A 22,036-nucleotide genomic window follows, 5' to 3' on the forward strand; every position below is an offset into this window, starting at 1 on the left:
CCAAACTTGAAGTTGACACGTAAATGAATATTAATATATTACGCAATGATGAAGTCATTTACTCAAAAGAGAAGCAGCCACATATATATTCTGAAGATATTTTATGACAGCAAAAAACGGATACCCTCAAATTCAGTAATTTTTCTATGCAATAACAGTGGTAGAACTAAACGGCGTAGAAGCTGCCTTCTGCTACTGCCTTGTGACGTCACGGCCAATATTCAACATGGACACCCGTTTTGGCGGCCTTTGAATTTTTCCATATTTCGGACGGTCATCTCGAATCAAGTATTCACTATTAGGATTTAAACTGTGGTTTTACGACATTATGTTATTCTGAATTCTAATTTAAAAAATGTGTTTGGCGCATTTGAAACACTAGTGTACTTCCCTATTGGGAAACTTACCAAGATTAACAGCAAATACACAACTGATGACGAGTGGCTAAATCCTCCCTCAAAACAATGTTTAAAGCATGTGCTCAGTGTATTCCTCTACTCACAATGGCAGTTTAGGCACCTATGACGTCACGCTTTGCTTCGGCAGAGCTCAGAGAAATTTTTCTCGATTTTGAAGTTAATTTTTTCATTTCTTTTGATGATGAATGGAGAAACTTTCGGTATTTTTGCGAGCTAATGTATCAATTTCACTGATCATAATAGTTTTTATAGCAATCGCAGACCCATGCAAGTTCCCGATTGTAGGCTTCTTAATTAACTGTAGTCTCCTTATAAAAAAGTTATCTTGCATGTCAGGCTAAAATATTTGCCATCCACTAAGTTCCTTAAATAGGTATGCAACTATTCTATAGGAGATTTAAAAAAAAATTAAAATTAAAGAAGTTAAAATGCTCTCATAAGTAAAATCAAAGGGAAATAAGTCTGTATACAAACAACAAAATTCAGAATTAATGAATCTTTTATGAAATTAAGGCACAAAAAATACATAAAAGACGTCACATAATGAAGATGAGAGATTATAAATATTTTGATGTAAAAATTAATTTTTTTATCAATTAACTTCTCCCTAGGATACGAACTAAGAATTAAATAAAGTCCACATGAAATGCAATTAAGATTCAACGAAGAACCTGGACTACATCTTCAAGACATAATTTATGCACAGCAGTGCCATTTTATCAGTAAATATTTTGGTATAAAGTATTTAACACAATAGGAATGAAGCAGAATGCATGCTACAGCACCTGCAACTTTAATGCTTATCACACTTTCTTTAAATCTTCCATTGGTGCCTTTCATTTGATCACAAATGAGATGTTTGATCTAAGTATGCTTGTAATTTTTAACTAATTTAGCAAGTATGGCTCACTTAAAGGGTCCAACATTGAAAGTTACATCCTCATAGCATGATTGAACAAATGGCAGTTACTTACAGATAGGTTAGACTCAAAAAAATTTACCCCCATCTTGTTGAATTTCTTCCATAAAGCATGAAAGTAAGAATGAGTAGTAAACGAAAGATAAAAACCACATCAGCATAGTACAATTCCATTCTATAAATATAAAAAAGAGTGCAAATTTAAAAAAAAAATAATTTTAAAATGCAATAGATTAGGCCTAGGTAAATAATCTGAGTTAACCAAGTAATGATCTATGTTGAATTTGAGTAATTTTCAGATATATATTTTTAAAACTTGTAAATTCAACACAATAATAAATAATTTATGCAGGATTTGAATAAACATGAAATCCACAAAACAATCCTGACTGGGTAAGAAATTTTTGTGCATATGCTTACATCAAGCATAAAAATAAAATTATAATAATTGCACAAATATTAATGGAGAGCATTAAATATTATCAATATTGTTACATCTTGGTTATTCTGTATTCAGTTACCATTTTTAACCTTTTTTCTCAAATAATTTATTACATCCATCCTGTGCACAATATATTTTACAGTTTCTTATCTGCCACCAGAGCTCTGTATAATGTCAATAGTTTAGAAACAGTTTTAAGTCAATCCTAACATAGAACTTAAATCAAAACAGTAAGCTTTCGGCTGTATAAATGATAAGTGTCATAAAAAAGAAACATTAATAATTATGCTGAATGGTGCACAGCCATATGAAAGTGAAAAACTGATCAACGGGATAGTGAGTGGATATGAAAGCAGCAATCACCAAATACAATGCACACACTATATTCCACATTCATAACATTTTTTCAGCACTGCATTAGTGCTTTCACATTGATACGTATCTGTCCATCAGCCTTTTTTTTAATGGAAAGCATAATAAATAAAAATATCAGCAGACCAACGACCACATATGAGGAAAGAGCCAAATCATTGCTTGTTTTTACCAAAAAGCATTTTTTCCGTTACTCAATTAACTTGCCCTTCAATTAATCCTAAGCAGCAAGTTGGAGAAGGAAAAATACCTTATACTTAATATGAGGAGAAAAGAGTGAGCCAACATATTTTTTTTCTTTCTGATAGCACCTGAACAAAAACTTCTAAATTTTAAAAAACTTATCTCCCCAACAAGTTGTCTCCTCCTCCCAGACTCAATCAATACCTGCCGCACAGTCCTCAACCATTCACGCAAACACACAACCACTAGCATATGAAAATCAATAGCTGCCCTTCAAAATGTCTTCCGATGGATGGCTCTCTGCCCTTCTTGCTCATATTCTCGTTTAGATACCCACATCCTCTTGAAAGTATCAAGGGAAGCCAAAATAGATCCTCCAATCCACGTTGAGTAGAGACGTTCCTGAGGAGCTGATATCTATTTAAAGTACACAGAAAGTTAACTCCATCAATGTAAGACCAGACATTTTGCTTCATATTACCAGACTCAAACAATTAAGTTCAACAATAAAATTAGCCTACAATCAATGAAGCATAATGAATACTCCTAATGTTAGAATAGGTTCATAGGAAATATTGATACATTGCCCACATAGCATTCCTATAAACATGAACTTAACCATCTAGGCAATACAGTACATATTGAGAAAATTGCTTAGCATTAAAATTTTAAACCCAACCTTAAAAAAAATGCTCAGAGTTAGGCAAATATCTGCATTGTTTCTAGACATAGTCTCTGCATCAAATCAAAAGGCAGTAGCCAACCAGTAGACATCTGGTAAAACAGCACTGTAAATTCACCAACTACCTATCAACCAAAATTTATGATTTTCGTGATTTCACTTCAACACCCCCTCAAAATTTAAGAGACCATGAAGTAACCTTCAAAGGGTTAACGAAAGCTGCTGTCCAAATTAAGTTGAATTATCATTCACTAATATGCATACTAGAAATAATATTCTCTATTTTAGTTGACCATGGAAGCCAAAATGTGCCTACAAAAGGCTATTTAATAGCTTGTTTGGTATACTTTTCGCAGGGGTAACTGAAAATAAGTTGGAAAAAATCTAGAAAACCTTCAGTCAAACAGATATTCTGTAGAAACTTTTAGAATTCTAGAATTTACTGTAATTTCTATCAGTCCAAAAAAAAGAAAAAAATATCAGCGCCGATAGCATAAAAAGATTTTAGATGTAATGAAAATCAAAATTCACCCAAAAATCTTCCAGAACTTCCTGTGCAGGTATATGTAATTTAAAAGAAATACATATGTTGTTCGGGTTATGACAGCTACAACTTCTTCATCAGGAAAACTTATCAAGCGAGACCTTGTTATCCGGGAAAAATTAGCCCACAATTAGCCTTTCATTGAGGACTACAAAATTAAAGTTATGAGAGGGGAAACCTTCTTACCTGAGGAACTTTTTATTCAGGTTCTACTGTGCTTGACTTGGAAAATGATTGAGAAATCTCCGCAAATTTTTTGCAACTTTCCAAAAGTAATTAATTAAATTGATTATTTCACATTCTTAATAGGAAAGAGTACCTAATTGTTTGTTTTCCAGGAGATAATCACACTTTCTTTTTACTCCACATATGCAAGTTAATATCTAAAAGCCACTTTGAAAATGATTTTCATAATGCCTTCCATCAAGTTCACTCATCACTTTGCTATGAATAATGCTAAATACTAACTTGATTTGAATATTTTTAGGAGTATCTAATCATAAATTATTATCTTTATGCTAGCATCAAATTAGAAAATTAACACTCTTAAAAATATTACTGTATCCTTATTGTATTCATACCTTGATTTTGATGTCCTTAGGAGCTAACTTTCTGATTTCAGCCAGGAGCCTATCTCCAAAACTCTGCGAACGTAATGGGAAATTAAGGTTGTATTATATATTACGCTGTATAATCGATACATACTTTCCTTGCCATCTGTCCATCTCTAAAACAGACCCTAAACAGGGCCATAATTGTAATCATGAGATTCATAATGAGCATTAAGAGCAAACAAAAGGAACCAACCCTGAAGAGAGTAGAGCCACCAGAGAGGACAATGTTTTGGAACAATAATTTCCTGAGGTCCATGTCACTCTTCTGAATGGAGAATAGCAACACTTCATGCAAGCCTTCATATTCCTCCCCAATTAAATCGGGACGGAAAAGTACTTCTGGAGCACGGAACTGTGCAGGACCAATCTGAAATGAATGACAATTTTATTTGCAAAGAGTTGCATCACGCCAGAACAACCAAATTTTCTTCAAAGTTAGATAGCTGGCTGAACTCGTGAATAAAGCAATGCAGGATACAAGTGACTTAGTAAGCAGTCACACACACAGGTGCAAAGTTAAATACACCAAGGATGAAGTTCGGCATGAAAAATATTTGACTTGGCATGGATTCGAACTCAAGATCTCCCCACTGCCAGTCAGGCATGCTAGTCAGCTACAAACTCACGCCATCTTCTCAGATCAAACTCCAAGATGAGTTTTACTGAACGAGGTGTTGACCTCACAAGTACATTCTGTGGCACATGTGATGGATGTTATGCCCATTAACAAGGAGACATCGTGAGAGTGATGTTCGGGATCTGAATATTGATGTTATTTTCTGAAACTATATAGGTAGGGTAGAAAAAGTGTCACGGTTTTCTTCCACATTAGCCTGCGTTTGAGAGATATTCACATGTAAAGACTTCCTGCACCATGACTCCCCTTGAGTAATCACCACGTCTCAATATCCGCGTTGGTCAAGTGGTTAAAGGTTCTCGTCCAGTGTTCCTTGATGCATGCGGCCCAGGTTTGAGTGCCGGTGTGGGCTAATTATTTTCTTTCTTATACGTACTTTAAGGAATCAATGTCACAACTTATCCCTGTTTATTTTATTCAATTGATTGGCATTTTTTTAAATTTACATATTAGTAAATGGATTTTTATTGGAACTCCGAATTGCACCTTACCGCGCGAATTGGAGGATGTATGTAATTACACGTGAATTTCTGGATAATGTGCTCATCCTCGCCCCAGCCATTGCTCCCACAGCCTCTTCGTATATTTATAATCTCAACTGTTTTGTCTCACCAAATAAACTCATGTTCTATCTTCACATTCAGTTAGTGACCCTTGCCAGTTTCCCCTCCTTTCCTTTATGGCCCATCAAGTGCAATGATCCTGCCTTCCAGCAACCTGCTATAGTTGTTCTTTGTCGAAGTATTCTTTGTCTATTATAATTTCCAATTATACCACATCCTGTTTTCCACACACTTTTCCTTATGCATCGAAGTAAAAGGACATTATGTAAGATGCATGTGGAAAGTGAGTCCGAATAAAATTTCACAGGTACATTTTTAGGCTTGAAAAATCTCTAACTACAGTGGAAGCCCCTTATAACGAGTACGGGATATAGCGACAAGCTCGAATTAGCGACAGCTACCCAAGGAACCATTTTAAACCCTATGATTTAAATGTAAAATAAATTCGTATTAGCGATAATGGCTCGATTCCTCTCTTGCGCCATTCGCAATTACGACAGGTTGACTTTTTGACCACGTGCCACATCTCTGGAATTCAATGCTTTTAAAACGGCATTTTTTCCGCCAACGTCGACGTCTACATGTTCCGTATTCTCCTATTCTTCTTTCCTCAATAAATTTCTCGAGTACACATTTCATTGCTCTTTTGTCATCTCCCTCCCGCGCCTCCGCAGTGAGGTTAAAAATTATTCCGCCCGTCTGCTAGCACCATGGCTGGTAAACGCAAGTCCTTGGATTTAAAAACCGAAATGAGAATTATTGCAGATTGTGAAAGTGGAGAGTGTTCAAAGAGTGAAATAGCGAGGCGATTTGGAATTAATACATCGATATTGTTCACTATTTTAAAGAAAAAAGAACAAATTCGTTCGGCAGTGCTTAAAGAAGGGCGTCCAAGCACTCAAAAAACACCTGCGGCCCGGAGAGTATCCGCAGCTAGAAACTGCTCTTTTCTCGTGGTTTTGCCAGCAAAGAGCCGCAGGGATTCCTATCACCGGCCCAATGATGAAGGCTAAAGCTGAGTATTTGTGTGAGAGGCTTGGTGAAGACAATTTTAAGTGCTCGGATGGATGGTTTGCACGATTTAAAAATAGGAAGGGGATATCCCGTCACAAACTATCCGGTGAATCATGACGTGAAGTGTTGACGTTAATGCTGTGGAAGGCTGGGCTCCGGTCCTTAAAGACTATTTGGACAATTACAGCCCCTGCGATATTTACAACGCGGATGAGACGGGCATATATTTTAACCTTCTCCCGGGCAAAACTCTCGCCACTCGAACGGACCCCTGCAAAAGAGGGAAGAAAAGTAAAGACCGCGTAACTGTTCTTTTATGCGCCAATATGGATGGTTCAGATAAGTTAAAACCGTTCATGGTGGGGAAATCCGCCCATCCCCGATGTTTTAAGGGAGTTAAAACTCTCCCTTGCACTTACGAAGCAAATAAAAATGCTTGGATGACGGCTGCTATCTTCACGCAGTGGTTACGAGCGTTTGATGCCAGGATTGGTGGAAGGAATAAAAAAGTACTATTATTCATTGACAATTGCCCAGCCCACCCACTAATAGAACTAAGAAACGTTAAAATTGTGTTAATGCCGCCTAACACTACAAGCGTTCTTCAGTTCCAGTCAGCATTCCTATCAAAAAGTGTGCGCTACTGCCGCTAGAGGTCTCTACGTCCGCTGATATTGCGTCTGATTGCGTGAATCTCTACGAAACATAAATATTGCTAGACAGACAAAGAGTGGACTTCATTTATCATTTGTCCTTCTATTTATTTGAAACAGTTTTTCACCCTTTCCACCGAAGATAATTGATATGACTAATATGCTTTTAGATGCCGTAATGCTGTTCGGTTTCATGATTCCGATAGCATTTGAGTCGGCTGTTTTGAAACACGATAGTAAACCATTCATACAGGCAGACTTGAAGCATAAGAAGATTACTTCCACCTTCATTCCGCCGTTAACCTGAAAAAGATAGAATTGCAATGCTCATGTGGAACCCTAAAATTTTATCACGCTCCTTTCGTCACCCAATTGCAGCAGCCACCCATCATTTTCATTACTACTCGGAAAGATAGAAGGTATGAATTTTTGAACAGATTCCGAAGTTTTAGCATTTAATAGTCTGATGCATAGCCATAACTGGTAGTTATGACATGTATATTTGGAGCATCCAAGAAATAAGGATAATAACAGCTCATAATGCACAGTTCAGTACGAGTGAGTCTGAAGCTGGGACTTTTAAAATCGACTTCTTAATGCCTCGGCATATAGCATCCTGCATTATTACATATGATTTGATCATAGATTGCAAGTGAATATGATCATAAGTGAATTAAATGTTCAAAATAATGATTTAAAACGGCTATCATGCTGCAATTTTCGCCTCTCGGCAGAAACAGCCGTGGTGACGCCTGATGAGTGATTTTTTTGTGACGATGTAATTGCATTCGGTAACAACGACAACTCACTATAGCGACAGATTTCTCTGTTCCCAACAGCTGTCGTTATAAGGGGCTTCCACTGTACTTCCAGCAGTGAAGCTTTGATCCCTACCTCTTGATGTGGAGGGGTAACTCAATGTTTTTAAACTAGACAAGAACTGACTTCCAATCATGGATAGGATCTAGCCATGAGATTTTCTAGAATAAAAGAAGACCTAAAACACTAAAATTAGAAGGATGAAGATCAGATATTTTATACATAGACCAGGTGTGGCATGTGTATGATATGTGTGGGCGTGGCACTGTAAAATAAAGGCTAACAGATCTTTCCAGTGGGGTGACCTCAAGTCCAGGTCCAAGTGGTTAATTTTTCTTTTACCAGGATTGCACATACATACGTTCTTCATAGTTCATGACCACTCAAATGCTAAGTAAAATATTACAAAATCATGCATGGAAATCATTTAACACATTTTCGCATTCCACTAAAGACCTAGTTCCCATATTTAGGAGTATTCCAGGATAGGAAAATTATACCTTCATTTGCTTGCAATCTGAGTGAGTGGAATTTACTTATACCGTATAAGCGCGTGTAAGAGGCGCACCTTTTTTCCCAGATATTGCAGCCGAAAATGGGGGTGCGCCTCTTACACAAACTTCTAATCTCCCCCCCCTCCCCTTCCCCGGTCGCAAGTCCAAGGGGAACTGAGTGGCCTTGATTTTCAGCGTGAGTCAGTCATCTGAACCCCTGAGTCAAAATCAAGCGGCAGGCAGGTTTCGAGCGGCAGCGGCAAGCGAGTTTCTCCCTTAGTGACGTATTTTTAAAATGCTCCTGTTTGAATTTCTTGCAAGCATCGCGCCGTCACGTCGGTACCCCAGAGGTAAACATTGAAAAGATCGCGAGGGGTGATTCGCTCCGGAGCGCGCGCTAAATTTATTGCCACGAGTGGGCATCCCGCGGCATTTATACTGCATATAGTAATATTGGTGTCAAAACCTGCGGTTGAAAAAATTCGAACGAGTGTGCTCATTGTTGTACTTAATGGTGGATTGAATAAATCGGAAATGCTTATAAGTGAAGAGCGCTGAAGGAGAGATCGAGGGGAAGAGGGCTCCCTCCCCTCCGTATTTAAAGCTACGAGCGAAGGAGCAAGGGAAGAACACGTCCGATCTTGCATGTGACGTCGTTGCCTTTAAAGCGAAGGGGCGAAGGCGCAGCAATGTGATATACGCAGTTTGCGTTGCCTGAGTTTCCAGTCCGTCTCGTCTTGTTTGAATGCGCTTATGTTACGCTTGTTTCTTCCTAAATAGTGCTGTTTGGACTATGTTGAATATTAGTAGCCTTATTTTAGCTATAAATCTTTGTGTCAATCAATTAGAGCTCAAAAAACTTAAATGCTGTAAGATATACGTCGCGTTAGGTCTAATTCTTTTTAGAACCTCGTGCGTGTCATACAATTGCTGAAAAATATCGAGATATCTTCGAGCTCAGAAGGTGACTCACGTAGCATTTGACCTCCAGAAACTCGGGGAATTGAACCTGGTAGACCGAAAAAGGTCAGTTGGTGGAATGGAGTAGGGATGAAACACGTTTCCATTGTTCCCCTGTGACTTGATATTTTCCTGTGGAGTCTCGGAAAGGAAAAAAACGGCAGAGGCATTAGCTGATGGAGAGCCGAGTGTAGTTCCGTTAGGCCCCTTGCACACACACCGATTTTGGACGGCCGGTAAAATATTGGCCGATATTTTACCGGCGAAGCGATGCTTGCACACACGCCGGATTTTTCCCGGTCAAACTATACGTTGATAAGTTTTTGAGCCGGCGTCGGCGATCCACAGTGGCAATAGCCGGCAGCTAACCGGCATTTTGCCAGTGCCGGCGTGTGGTCGGTACGTGTGCAAGCTCCAATGCTCTCCCATTGTTCACTATTGGAATGTGGACGGCCGATATTTTACCGGCCGTCCAAAATCGGTGGGTGTGCAAGGGGCCTTAAATCTGCGTCGTGGTTATTATCCTACGGCGCTGAGATTGCCCCGATTGTTGTTCAATCTCTTGGGAAAGCTCATGCCATTTGCCTGTCGTGTTTTGCCTTAAAATTTTCCACGGCTGCGATTCTATTGCAATACTCCTGCGAGAGCTTTTAAACAAAATTGTTCGTGAGTAGGACAAGCAACGTAGAGCGATGGCGTAGGCAAAGAGAGGATCGGAACTCTTTCTACTCCCTCTTATGCCGCCGCAGTTATTAAAATTTCCTCTTTCAAATAGTACTGAAAGAGGACATTTCGATAACTGTCGAAATTCCAGGCATACGTCTGCAACACCGCACGATAGGATAAAAACAATGTCGCAAAATTTTTTTTCTTCATAGCTTCGATCCTCAAAATAGGGGTGCGCCTCTTACACGTGTGCGCCTCTTACACAAGCTTATACGGTAATTAAATAAATATACTGATGATTTTTCTATTCCATAACCTGACGTAGGCAAAACCTCAACTGGTTTCAGTAGTATTTCCTCTTGAAAATGACACAGGAGTTTTGGAACCAGTAAAAAATGTGTGTAGTAATAAAATTACTTTTTATGCAGTGAAGTGACTATAATAACGTGGAGATGGACCAACTAACTATAATTTGTGTGCTCACACTAACTCTCTCAATATGAATTGAGAACCGGCCTTAATTTAATTCAAACTTGCATAAAATATAATCAATGTCATTGTGAATTAAAATATAAGCTTTTGTAATATGCTTGCCGAGAAAAATAATGCTACACACATACAGGAAGCCAAGCCAATTTCTTCAACCAGTTACCTCACAACAATAAGTTCAAAAAATAATCATTACGATAATTGCATCATTCGATACTCTCATCATTATTATCTGCCAAATCTAAATGCATTATTCATCTATTTTATGTAATTTACCCCACAATCTGCAGCATTTGAAGCCATAATAGGCTGGTTATTTTACAATATAATGAAATTCAATTAATAGCTTTGATTCTTTTGTCAGGTGTGTAACAGGCACAAAGACTTTGCCATATATTTGTGAATTATATTTTTTAAACAAATCACAAATACAGCAACACAAGGAGACACCCTTATTCAGCCTCTTAGAAGCTTTTTACACTCAGATGGGATGCATTGAAAAGGATGCGGTTAAATTCATGTATTACCTATTTTACCTGTTAGACAACCCAAAGTGTTGGGTGTGGCTTATACACCCATGTCTCGTATAGCGCAATTTCGATTAGCGCAATTTCGATATAGCGCAAATTCGTTCCTCGGGGAAACATTGCAACGCAGTGTAGCCTAATCAAAAATCTTAAACGCTCTCGTGATAAAACGTGAACTTGCGCTAAGTACACACAAAATTTCAATCAATTTACGCATATTAATATTATTTCTTGCCTCAAATCTTCTTTTTTGTTTATATATTAATCGAAATTCATTGCTGCGCAATTGCCAAAAGTATTACTCGTCATTGGGTCTAGAGTTTTTTTTTCAGCAATACGGTTTGAGACGTATTTTTGCCGTCGTAGGTTACCGGGCGATTGCCTTCCAGGTAGAGAGTCTACGCTAAAGCCTTCAAGGTCATCGGTATTCACGGGGGAGAAATGGAGCGGTGACCGAGTTGCGCATGAATAGCATCAACACATAAAAGGGCCCGCTATAGAGTCATAAACACAATGGCTTCGTTCCCTCCCCGCAGTCGTAGCCCTTCTGCGTCTCAGGAATACAGTTCAGCAGAAGAAGGTGATTTAGATAGAGCCATACAGGGTAAAAACCAAGAGAATATGGCAAAAAATAGGAATGCGTGTAGAAAAATCAAGAATTTATCAAGAAAAACCATTAACCTAGAAGAGGACTTGAGAGAGGTCAATTGCTTTGAAAATGGAGAGCGTCAAAGCGATATTGCGCGGAAGCTTAAACTCACGATGCCTTATTCTGAATAAAGACGAAGCTAAAATATCAGTGACCTCAGCCGCACCAACTAAGCGGTCTACACATACGGAAATTTCATGGTGAATCAGTACAAAAAGACGAGAGTGGTAATCGCTCCGAAACATTAAGTGAAAGCTCCGGTTGGTTCCAGAATTTAAACGGCAAGCAGGTATTTTCAGTGCGGCGATATCAGGTGAATCTGCAAGTGTTGATAGCGCAGCCACCACAACATTTTCTGATGAACTCCAAGCTGTTATTGAAAGTGGCTCCTTTCCCCCTCAACTAGTTTTTAGTGTTGATGAGACGATATTCTTTTGGAAAAGAATGCATTCTCGTTCATTCATTTTCAGGGAAGGAAAACCTGGGTCAGGTTTCAAGGCATTTAAAGACTGTTTCACGTAGCTGCTAATGACTCGGAGGACTTCAAATTAAAATGATTTATCATTCTTAAACTCCGCTAGCTATGAAATGGCATTTAAAGTAGCATTTTCCTGTCATTTGGATGAGCGACAAAAGGGCCTGGGTGACACAATAGTTGTTTTTAGACTAGTTTGAAAAATCATCAACTGCCGGCAACGCATTACGATCCCCTGAGATAGCAGGTGTTAGCCCACCCGCACGACAGGACGGAATTTCGAAAGCTCGTAAGAATTTTTTTTAACGTGAATAAAAGTCTTTGAATGCGTGAATACTATCTTTAAAGATGTTTTCAACTATAAATATTTATAGAAATAATGTTTTCTAAGGCTTTTTATGGGAATATAGATGTTTTAGAGGAAATTCAATACCCAAGACCTATGCTACCAGGAACGCATCCCTATCTTCCCTATGTTAAAATGCTCTCGTATAACGCAAATTCGTATAGCGCAAAGACCCCAAGGAACGCATCCCTTGCGCTATACGAGACATGGGTGTATTTGGAGAAATATGGTAGTATCTGATGGGAAGTCAATGAAAGTACAAAACATGACAGTTTCTTGGATATGTATAACTGATATACTAAAAGCTTATTAAAACACTAAAGAAAAGATGCAAACCATACCACTTGACATGGTGTAAGACAACGTGTTTACTTCTATATACTTAATTGACCTGACCTCAAGTTATTAAATTAACCTTTGGGTTAAATTAGAGTACCCACCTCTAATGTGCTGCCATCAGGAAGTTTATAAGGAACCTTTTCCGTTTCCAAGGTTTCCTCTTTCTGGGGATTACTTGCCAAGTAGCAAGCTCGCTCCTTGATTGTGCGAACAATTTCAAACTCAGCTGTGGTCCGGAAGTTGAATCCCTCCTTACGCAGAAGTATCCTTTAGTGATTGAGGGTAAGAATAAGAGTAAAAATAATGAGGCAAAAGGAATAGGCTAATCAGGGAACATCCAAAAATCATATGAGGTGTTTCAGATCCATTTTCCAATGACCCATTTTCCTTTACTGTTGTGTTAATAGGCATTTTAATTGTCCCTGTTCTCAAGATCAGTTCTCATGCCAATTTTTTAAAAGAAAAATACAGCATAAAGAAAAGGAATGGGTGGCAGAATCTGATCATTAAAATGGATCATTAAGGATTACAAATCAAATATGTAGATTAAAAAGTATTACATTTATTTGAAGTGATACAGGCATGAGGTTAACAGAGAAGGCCACCAAAACCTAGGTTCATTTGTACCACAGAGAAGGGTGGAAAGAAATTTGGAATCGGCATTATCCTCTTCTCGACGAAAAGTGCTACACATCCCACACCATGGGAAGATGGCTAATGCCTCAATGTTTTATTTAAAAAGTTAGTGATCAATAACAGAAGGGGATAAGATTGAGATTTTCTGTCACACCTCAACAAGGGAATTAATTGTCTTTACAGTGGAGTACTTAGTGAAAACTAAATTCTGAGGTTCAAGTCTAACTTCCCTGACCCTGCCAAAGACAGTTTTAAATGTATATAACCCAAGAGGGGGACCAATTCCATCCCATAGAAAGCTGATTTATGATGCCACTTTGGTCGCATTTCATCGGTTTTCAAAAATGTCCGCCTCACATTGATGAGTGCAATGCGATATACATTTATCCGATATTTTGCAGTACAATGTGTCACTGCAAGGAATAGCAAGGAAAAGTAAGGAATTTGATAGATCAAACAACATGTGTATAAATTTTTATGAATACCCCTAACTATTCCATATCTCCCCATGAAACTCGTATCAATTTGTACGTCAGCGACACAAGCGGCGACTTTTGTAAACCCATTTCAATGTGTGCTGGGTGACAACACATTTAGATGCCAACTTAAGGATCTTCTATTTTAATATTCGTGATATTACCACCACTTTTCTAACAAAAACTGCAGTGGATTTTCTCCCCTTAACCCTGAGATTCATACTCCTCCAGTAATCTCTTGTCTTTGTACTACTACTTCCAGTCCCACAAATAATAGGGTGGTTTCCAATTATTTTTTATTGCCTAAATCGAAGGATTATTACTCCTGGAGTACGTATTTCACACTTTTAGATTTTTAAATGACGATATGTATTTTTTGCGATTAAATGAAAAGTGAAAATTTTCAAGCACGGGAAAATGCGACGGATAAGTATGAATGATGGGAGAACTCCGCATGATGTCGTTCTGGTTCCCGCTGACGCAAGTGAGGCGACCTTGAGGCGAGACTCTGAGCACTGATACAACGCAGGATGCTAGCAGGTAGCGGAGTACCATGCTAGCTGGTAGTGCTTGGCTTAAATAAGGATTATTAATACCTTATCAAATGAAGAAAACTTTCCGACCTAGCCAGTTTTAATAGGTGATTATTAAGAGATGTTTCCCTGAGCTCTGTGCCTCATGCATGCATTGGTAATCTCAGATGATGTAAAACTCCTATCTACTCGTATAGAAAATAGGTCCCTGTGACGTCACGTGAAGTGGCATCGCATGGGCGCCAATCTGGCCTTTTTCAAATGTGGATAAAATTGACCCTTGCCATTCATCTAAACTGGTATTTCTAAAAACCAAATAATTTTTATATTATGAATACACTAATGGTGGGTAACGGATCGCAATCAATGCCTTTCGTTTCCTTTGGTGAAGAAAACTACCCTATTTTTAGCTGCACACACAACTACAATGAATTGGAGCCCTTGCTCAGCATTTTGGTCGCACTCCCCAAGTTCAGACCAATCATCACCTGATTACATAGTCCTGCATAAGATATAGCAATATACTTAAAGTACTAGTTTCATGTATCTACAGGATAAGAATTGTTGTAAGCAATGAAGTAATACAACTTGAACATAAGAAAAATGGGAGAAAACTACGAATTTTAATGATAACAACGAATTAGTATGTAGCCATAAGAAAAACATCTATAGTATGTACGATACAAATCTGGAATTACTCAAAGATTACTAGTAAAATAAAAACAGGTGGAAATTGTATAAAATATATAGCAATAGCGACTGAAAAAATAGTTGAAAAATAAAAAAGTAAAATTACCTAAGGTATCTCGTTACATCCCTTCCCGCAATATCCACTCTCATGATACTGTGTGGCATAGCAAAACCTTCATAAATAGGTACCGAATGGGTTACTCCATCACCCGAGTCCAGAACAACACCGGTAGTTCTACCAGTAGCGTAACTGCAAATGAAGTGACCATGATAAGAAAAATAAAACACAATATAACCAACATTTCGACAAAATAAGAACATTACTCAGCGTATAAACTCTAACATCGATACGATACAAGCCTTTCATCATTATTTAAATAGATTCTCAGCTTCAATGCTTATAAATAGGGCGATTGCTTAAGACATTGGACTTACAGACTAAGTACGGCTTGCATCGACACAAACAACGCCGGAACATTGAAAGTTTCGAAAAAAATTTCAGCTGCTTTTTCTCTATTCCTCCGGGGATTAAGAGGTGCTTCCGTGAGTAAAACTGGATGCTGCAAATTAACAATGCTATCAGTCACAAATCTTCAAATAGGTACCTGCCTTTATGGGATGCATAACTTGTTTCCACTAACCTCCTCTGAAAATGTCTGCAGCTGATCTTTGCTGTAAATATATTGCCATATCCGTTCCATATCATTCCAGTCCGTTACAATTCCATGCTCCATTGGATACCTAATACTAAGAAGGCCTCTGTGCTCCTCTGCCTTTGGCCCTACAAATAGGTCCCCTTCTAAGGCTCCTGCCATAACACGTACATGTTTTGGTCGACCAATGCTGTAAACGTTTCAATAACATTATTTAAGACAGGCATTATTGAAAGAACACCGAAAACTTGATTATGATCCTTACTAATTTGGGAATCTGCATTTTGGAATTTGATCCCCAGCAAATCCAGCCTTAATTACACCAGACCCCTAAAATAAAATGCAACGAAATCGAAGTATTAACCATAAATCGAATAAATTCCCTCATACCTAAGAGAGGATAAGTATAAATAAAATACGTTAAATATAACCAATTCATCAAACAAAATAAAAACAAGCGTCGATGACTTCGTCTCTCAATCAAAAGATGCCTTCAATGCTACAACATGGCGATGATACCGAATTTTCAGACTTGACAGCAGATTTCCTGTCCACCATTTACAATAATTCAAATGCAAACTGTTACTTCGTGAAATTAATAAACTTACATTGTCTATAACAACTGGTTGATTTACAATAACATCATACGGTTCCATGTTCAATCAGTTAGGGACCAGCGGACATATGAAGACGATAACCGGAAACTTAGAGGATGACGTCATGTCCGCAATTTGGAAACTATCGACAAAAAGAGCGAGGTAAACTCAAACTACATCAATCGGGTAACTCACCAAAACCTCGGAAATTACAACGTTATTAAACGTGTATTTGAAATATAATAACGATTTTAGGCTTCATATAAACTGTTAACTTATATCTGGCATGGTGTTAGCAGGTAATCGAGTAATTAAATAGTAAGCATCGCGTATGTAATTTTATTTAAACTCATAAATTTCACTGGCCAAAATCTTATGCACAAATGAACGTTATTTATTTCGCTATAATAAGAGAAGCTTTCACCATCGAATAAATACTTCAGATTACCAATTTGCTGTGTAAATTGCTCATATATTGTCCTAACTCAGACTGTTCTACACAGGGGCGGATTCAGCATCAAATTTGGGAGAGAGGGGCGTTATGGCTTGGGTCATGGGAGTTTGGATTGTCCCCCCGAGCGTTCCCCCGCGTAAAAGTTTTAAAATACCCATTTTTTAATACATTTTGGTGCCAAAAATTTAATTCGTATCCTTATAAGAAGATTAAATTGAACAATATTAGATATTTAATGATAGAAAAACTAATAAATTAATAACAATTTATAGATTTTGATCAAATTTAGGGGGCGTACCCGGGGGGGGGGGGGGGTTAGACCCCCCGAAATATAAAAACACAATTATTTTCTTTCATAAAATAAAACAAAATGTTGAAAAATCATGAACTTTAAAAATTTTTCATTAACAAATGAAGTTTTTTCGATTATAAAAAGTGTTAAAATTAGTTTGACAGTCAGCCAAATGATTACTTAGTACCCTGTTATACGAAAAAATCCCCCCCCCCCTGGTTTTGAGCTCCCCCCCGAACGAAATTCCTGGCTACGCCACTGCCCGTGACCCCAGCCATAAATCGGCAACTGGTCCCATAACGCATCGAAAAGTTAAAGGCATGTTAGGACACTAATAATCTCATAACACTCCGTTGGAAAGTGCACTAATGCTGATGAAACCAAGAATTATGGAGACATGGTTGAAATACTTACAACCTTTAAATTCAATGATGGTATTGTATACTAAATTTGACCGATTATTGAATCAAGAGTTAGAAATATAAAAATACTAGATTTTTATTTTCTTCTGCACACTTCGCTAGAAATTGAATTTATAAACCACCTCATCACCCTGTCCAAGCATTGTTCTGTGTGACACTTCCCTTGTTTATCAGAAAGAAAATAGGTATTTAAACCGAATCTCAGATAACGCTACAAGCTTTCCCTGTTTGCGGCAGTTTTGAAAAAAATCGAATGTAAAATAAAATGGGTAATAATATATTTATTGCAGGATTTTTTTATCCTATCAATCAATTTTCGCATTCGCGTCAGCAAGTAATTGACCTTATTCAGGATTAGATACCTACATCTTCTAACTACAGTACTACTCCCGTCCAGCGAGGATGACCGACGACAATCTTCTCCGCGCCGACTCCATGGGGACTGAGGGGGCCCGAGCCCCCTCAAAAATTCGTTATGGGTGTGAAGAAAAAATGTGTCAGGCTGGTCGATTTTCCCCGTAATGTCCAGATATCGAGATTCGAGTTATCAGTGTTCTAATGTTGATCATATGCCTCTTCTAAAATGCTTAAAAAAACTTAAAACTCACTACTTATAAAATTTCCCGGGGCAAGATCCCCGGTTTGGGCCCACATAATATTTTTTGTAAGTCGGCATCCCTGCCGCGTTTGCAATGCTTCAATTTGCGGTCCAAAACTGTAGAGAACTTAATATCATGTTACCAACATGGTAACACCTTTTATGACAATTCAGAGGGCTGATTGAAAATGAAACACGTGAAGCAGGCGACCCGCTCAACTTCGTCACGCCGTCAGTAGACTGGCAGAGGAGGGAGTGGCCCCAGTTGCAAAAGCGGCGACAAAATGAGCATGCATTACTCATGGCCATGGCACGAGAGATGATGCCAAATGAAGGGCGCTTCCACGGTCGCGATTCAAAGGATGCAACATCACGGCCCCGTGAATTGTCTTGGAACAATATTTTTACCCTAATTAAGAACTCCGGTATGGAATAAAATAATTTTATCGAACAACATTTACTGTATTTTTCGATGAAATACCAAACATTTTTTAAATAAAGCCGACATAGTGAATAAAAAGTCTTTTGAGCTCCTTTTGCGTCCAATAAGCGATCGAAAGTGAAATAATAAATCGTTGACCACTGTTACTAAAATATTTTCTGATCGATACCCGACGACAGGTGATAAATTACACTGCAAAGGCGATTTCCATTTTCCGAGGCTATGGTGACTCCGAAAGTTTTTGTTTCCTTCTCTTCCACGGCGAATTATTTGTTAGCATTGGGTAAAAATAATCGTTTCATGCCCTCAAATGCAGTCCACTACGAGATAAGTCGCATCATTAACTGGCTCAAAACTGGACATAAAATCTTCCAAACCATTAATCTACAATGTTGTTTCCAATGTACAAGCGAGCAGATAAAATTAGATTTTGTTTTCTAGCAAAGTATACGCATTTTTGGTCCATTTCCCGCTTACAAGGACGAACGTTGTACGAACTGTTCCATAGGGCTCCCAAGCGTGTTGATAACGAGACGGCAATAGCAGAGGAACAGATGTAGATCTCCAAATTCGCAAAAAAATTTGAATGAAAGAAGTGCTATTCGAATGTGAAAAAAAAAAACGAAACAATAACGAATCAAAATAATGGAGACAAAGTTCTAAAATTAGAAAGTTGGACGATACTGCATCAATTTATCATCACTATTCAACGAGTGTCCAATAAATTTACTATTTTTGGTAACCATGCGTCAAATCTAAAAAAAACTAAACAAATAAAGGCAATATGATCCAGAGCACGGGGAGAGAGATGCACAGATGCAGATGCACTGGCGCAGCGAGGGGGGAGTTTAGGGTGTAAACTCCCCCCCCCCCCCCAGAGCCCAGAGAAATTTTAAGTTTAATCCATTTTACTTAATTGGATTGATATTACTAATAGAATAGTGTAAGGATTAATAAAATATCCCTCAGGAAACCGTAAAACTCACCATTTTGAACCATTTATCTTAAAAGCTTACCCCGGTGGGTATTCCATACCCCCCACACACCCCGCCATTAGCTGCACCTCAACCCCCCCAACCTTAATTCCTAGCTGCGCCCCTGCGCATATGAACTACCCAACAAAAACATATGCACGCAAAATAGTTATATTAGGAAACGGTGAACCGCGAGTTAAAATATTGAGAAGAAAATTGATCCGAGAAACATACGATTCCAAAAATACGTTAAAATGCGCATCTTTGTCTCAATTCATATGCTACGTAAGTTTACGCTAAATTCGCCGCGACCGTGCTGAAAATGAGGATTCTATCGCCACAATTTCCTCTAAATTCGTAAATGTATCCATCATGTTTTCACAAATAGCCCTATCAAACGTAATCTCTATATATAAATCAACACGGAACAACAAGTTTTCCCCCGACCGATACCTTAAATCATCGAGGAAGGGGAAATTGAAGAATGAAGAAAAAAGGACAGGAATATCAGAAAATAACGAGAGACGACATTGCATGCGAATCAAATCCCACCATATCTTACCTGCCGTTTCATATCTCTAGATGGTGAAAGGTATCACATCTCCGCAAACGATAGAAGTAGAATAAGATTTCATACGGTTATAGGTAAGTGAACATGGGCATAGGCGGATCCAGGGGGGGGGGGGGCACGGGGGCACGTGCCCCCCCCAGACCCTTAAAAATATGCTATATTTTTATTACGGTCCCATTATCATTTCGTTCGTTTTGTATGACGAGGTATCCTTGTGCCCCCCCCTGAACAAAATCCTGGATACGGCCTTGCTTGTGCCCCTCCCAGAAAGAAATCCTGGATCCGCCCCTGAACATGGGCGTGGCCTAAGAAGCCACTCCGCGTCAATTACGTCGCGATGTCAATGCAAATCATTTCAAAAATACAGCTTGAGAATCAAGCGCGTACCCAGGATCATAACTAGAAGGGGGGCAAGCAAAGTTGTGACATTTTAGCATGGAAAAGGTGACTGAAACCAGTATTACAAAAATAACAGCGCTTTATTAGTTTATGAGATCATTTCCTCGAAAAAAGATTTTACTTTAGTTACATAACTTATACTAATGCATATCATTTTTCGTGGGTGAAAAGAAAATTTGTTGAATACTTTCGTTTCAATTCAGTACTGATTTTGCCGAAAGACTCTTGCGATTTTTGCTTCTAGGGGAGGGGGAGGGGGCAGCTGCCCCCTGCCCCTCGCTGGGTACGCCCATATTGAGAATGATGAATGTATCAACTATGCCCCGATGTGCGAGGGCGGGCGATGACCCCATGATGTGCACGGGCGTGTTAAGATATTTTTCGCGTAGATTCCAAGGGAGTCAGTGAGTGCCCCCCGCAAGGCATGTAGAAGGGGATTTGGCCCCCAATTTTTTCCCTTGAGTAGTCTACCCGCGATAGATCCACTGAGGAGACCGCCCAGGGGCATCTATCCTCTAACCAAGAACCCTACACGGTTCTTACCTCAGACTCTGCCATTTTTCAATATCCTTAAATTTCATGTCACCCATTTACTAACGACGAATTTAAATTTCAGCATTATGCAACGAAATGTATAGCGCAATGGAATGTACGATTTTCCGATGCATGCAAGTTGACAGCAAACCAATCAATATAGGCAAATAGACATCGGCATATTCCCTGTTCAAAGCTCTAGCAACCAGCCAGATCCCCTTCCATTAAGGCCTTTTTACGCAGGTTGGCACTGTACAAATTTCGACTTCGTGAGAATCCCAGCTCAGAATTAGAGCAGGGGCCATTTGCCACCTCGCATGCGTTCTAGCAATTCACCGGCTTCCACGACGCAATTTAGACTGCGCCTTCGTGCATACGTCAGATTGCGCAATGACGTGCCCCGTGTAAAACGGCCTTCACAAATTTCATCTCTCACATAAAAAAAGGAGCAAGCATTCTGATGAATATATAACTTTAAAAAATACATATCAAATAAATATATAGGTACATTATGGCTTTTATTTATTTCTTACCGTGTTTCTAAGGTTAAAGTTCACATTTTATACTAGATTGTTTGAGTTTTCCAGTCAACTTCTCCGCACCTAGGAGATTGCGCGCGGTTACCAAGGCAGCTACCGAAGATACACAAATGCTCACGTGCGGTAATCTCAAACTGTGCTAACCCGTGAACGTAGATGGCTGGACAGGTGCGTTAACGAATGTCCATAAAGGAAGGATTACACACCAGTGTCCATTATTGCAAACTGAAAGTAAAAAAATACCCACTATTTCCGATCAGTCTCCTGTCTCTCTCTATCAATCTCTCAATACTAAGTAAAAGATGGAATTGATTAATCCTTTTACAAATATAGGTAATCAAGGATAGTTAGGGCCGTACGCAACCCGTCCAATCAACAAAGACGCTGCGCAGCACTCCTAGGGGGCATCCATTAATTACGT

At 38.7% G+C, this 22,036-nt stretch overlaps 1 protein-coding gene across 1 annotated transcript; it reads right to left on the reverse strand.

Annotated features, from left to right (window-relative positions):
* Positions 1-900: 900 nt before the first annotated feature.
* On the reverse strand, positions 901-16,512 carry LOC124156404 (beta-centractin). The gene is made up of 9 exons (XM_046530944.1): positions 16,403-16,512; positions 16,060-16,124; positions 15,783-15,984; positions 15,577-15,701; positions 15,248-15,391; positions 12,908-13,073; positions 4,369-4,542; positions 4,143-4,205; positions 901-2,752 (listed from the first exon to the last, which is right to left on the reverse strand). Exons 1-9 carry the CDS (start codon positions 16,448-16,450, stop codon positions 2,609-2,611), a joined length of 1,131 nt encoding a protein of 376 aa, XP_046386900.1. The 5' UTR covers positions 16,451-16,512; the 3' UTR covers positions 901-2,608.
* Positions 16,513-22,036: the final 5,524 nt, after the last annotated feature.

This window comes from Ischnura elegans, chromosome 3 (assembly GCF_921293095.1).
Source record: "Ischnura elegans chromosome 3, ioIscEleg1.1, whole genome shotgun sequence".
Taxonomy (NCBI): Eukaryota; Metazoa; Arthropoda; class Insecta; order Odonata; family Coenagrionidae; genus Ischnura; species Ischnura elegans.

What these genes read in the sequence shown, in the direction of transcription:
- LOC124156404 (XM_046530944.1), bottom strand. Translation starts at nt 16,450, where the DNA reads ATGGAACCGTATGATGTTATTGTAAATCAACCAGTTGTTATAGACAAT. An exon ending in TGCAGACATTTTCAGAGGAG is followed by an intron (nt 15,702 to 15,782) that starts GTTAGTGGAAAC and finishes GTTAATTTGCAG; the next exon opens with CATCCAGTTTTACTCACGGA. An exon ending in ATGCAAGCCGTACTTAGTCT is followed by an intron (nt 15,392 to 15,576) that starts GTAAGTCCAATG and finishes CTTCATTTGCAG; the next exon opens with TTACGCTACTGGTAGAACTA.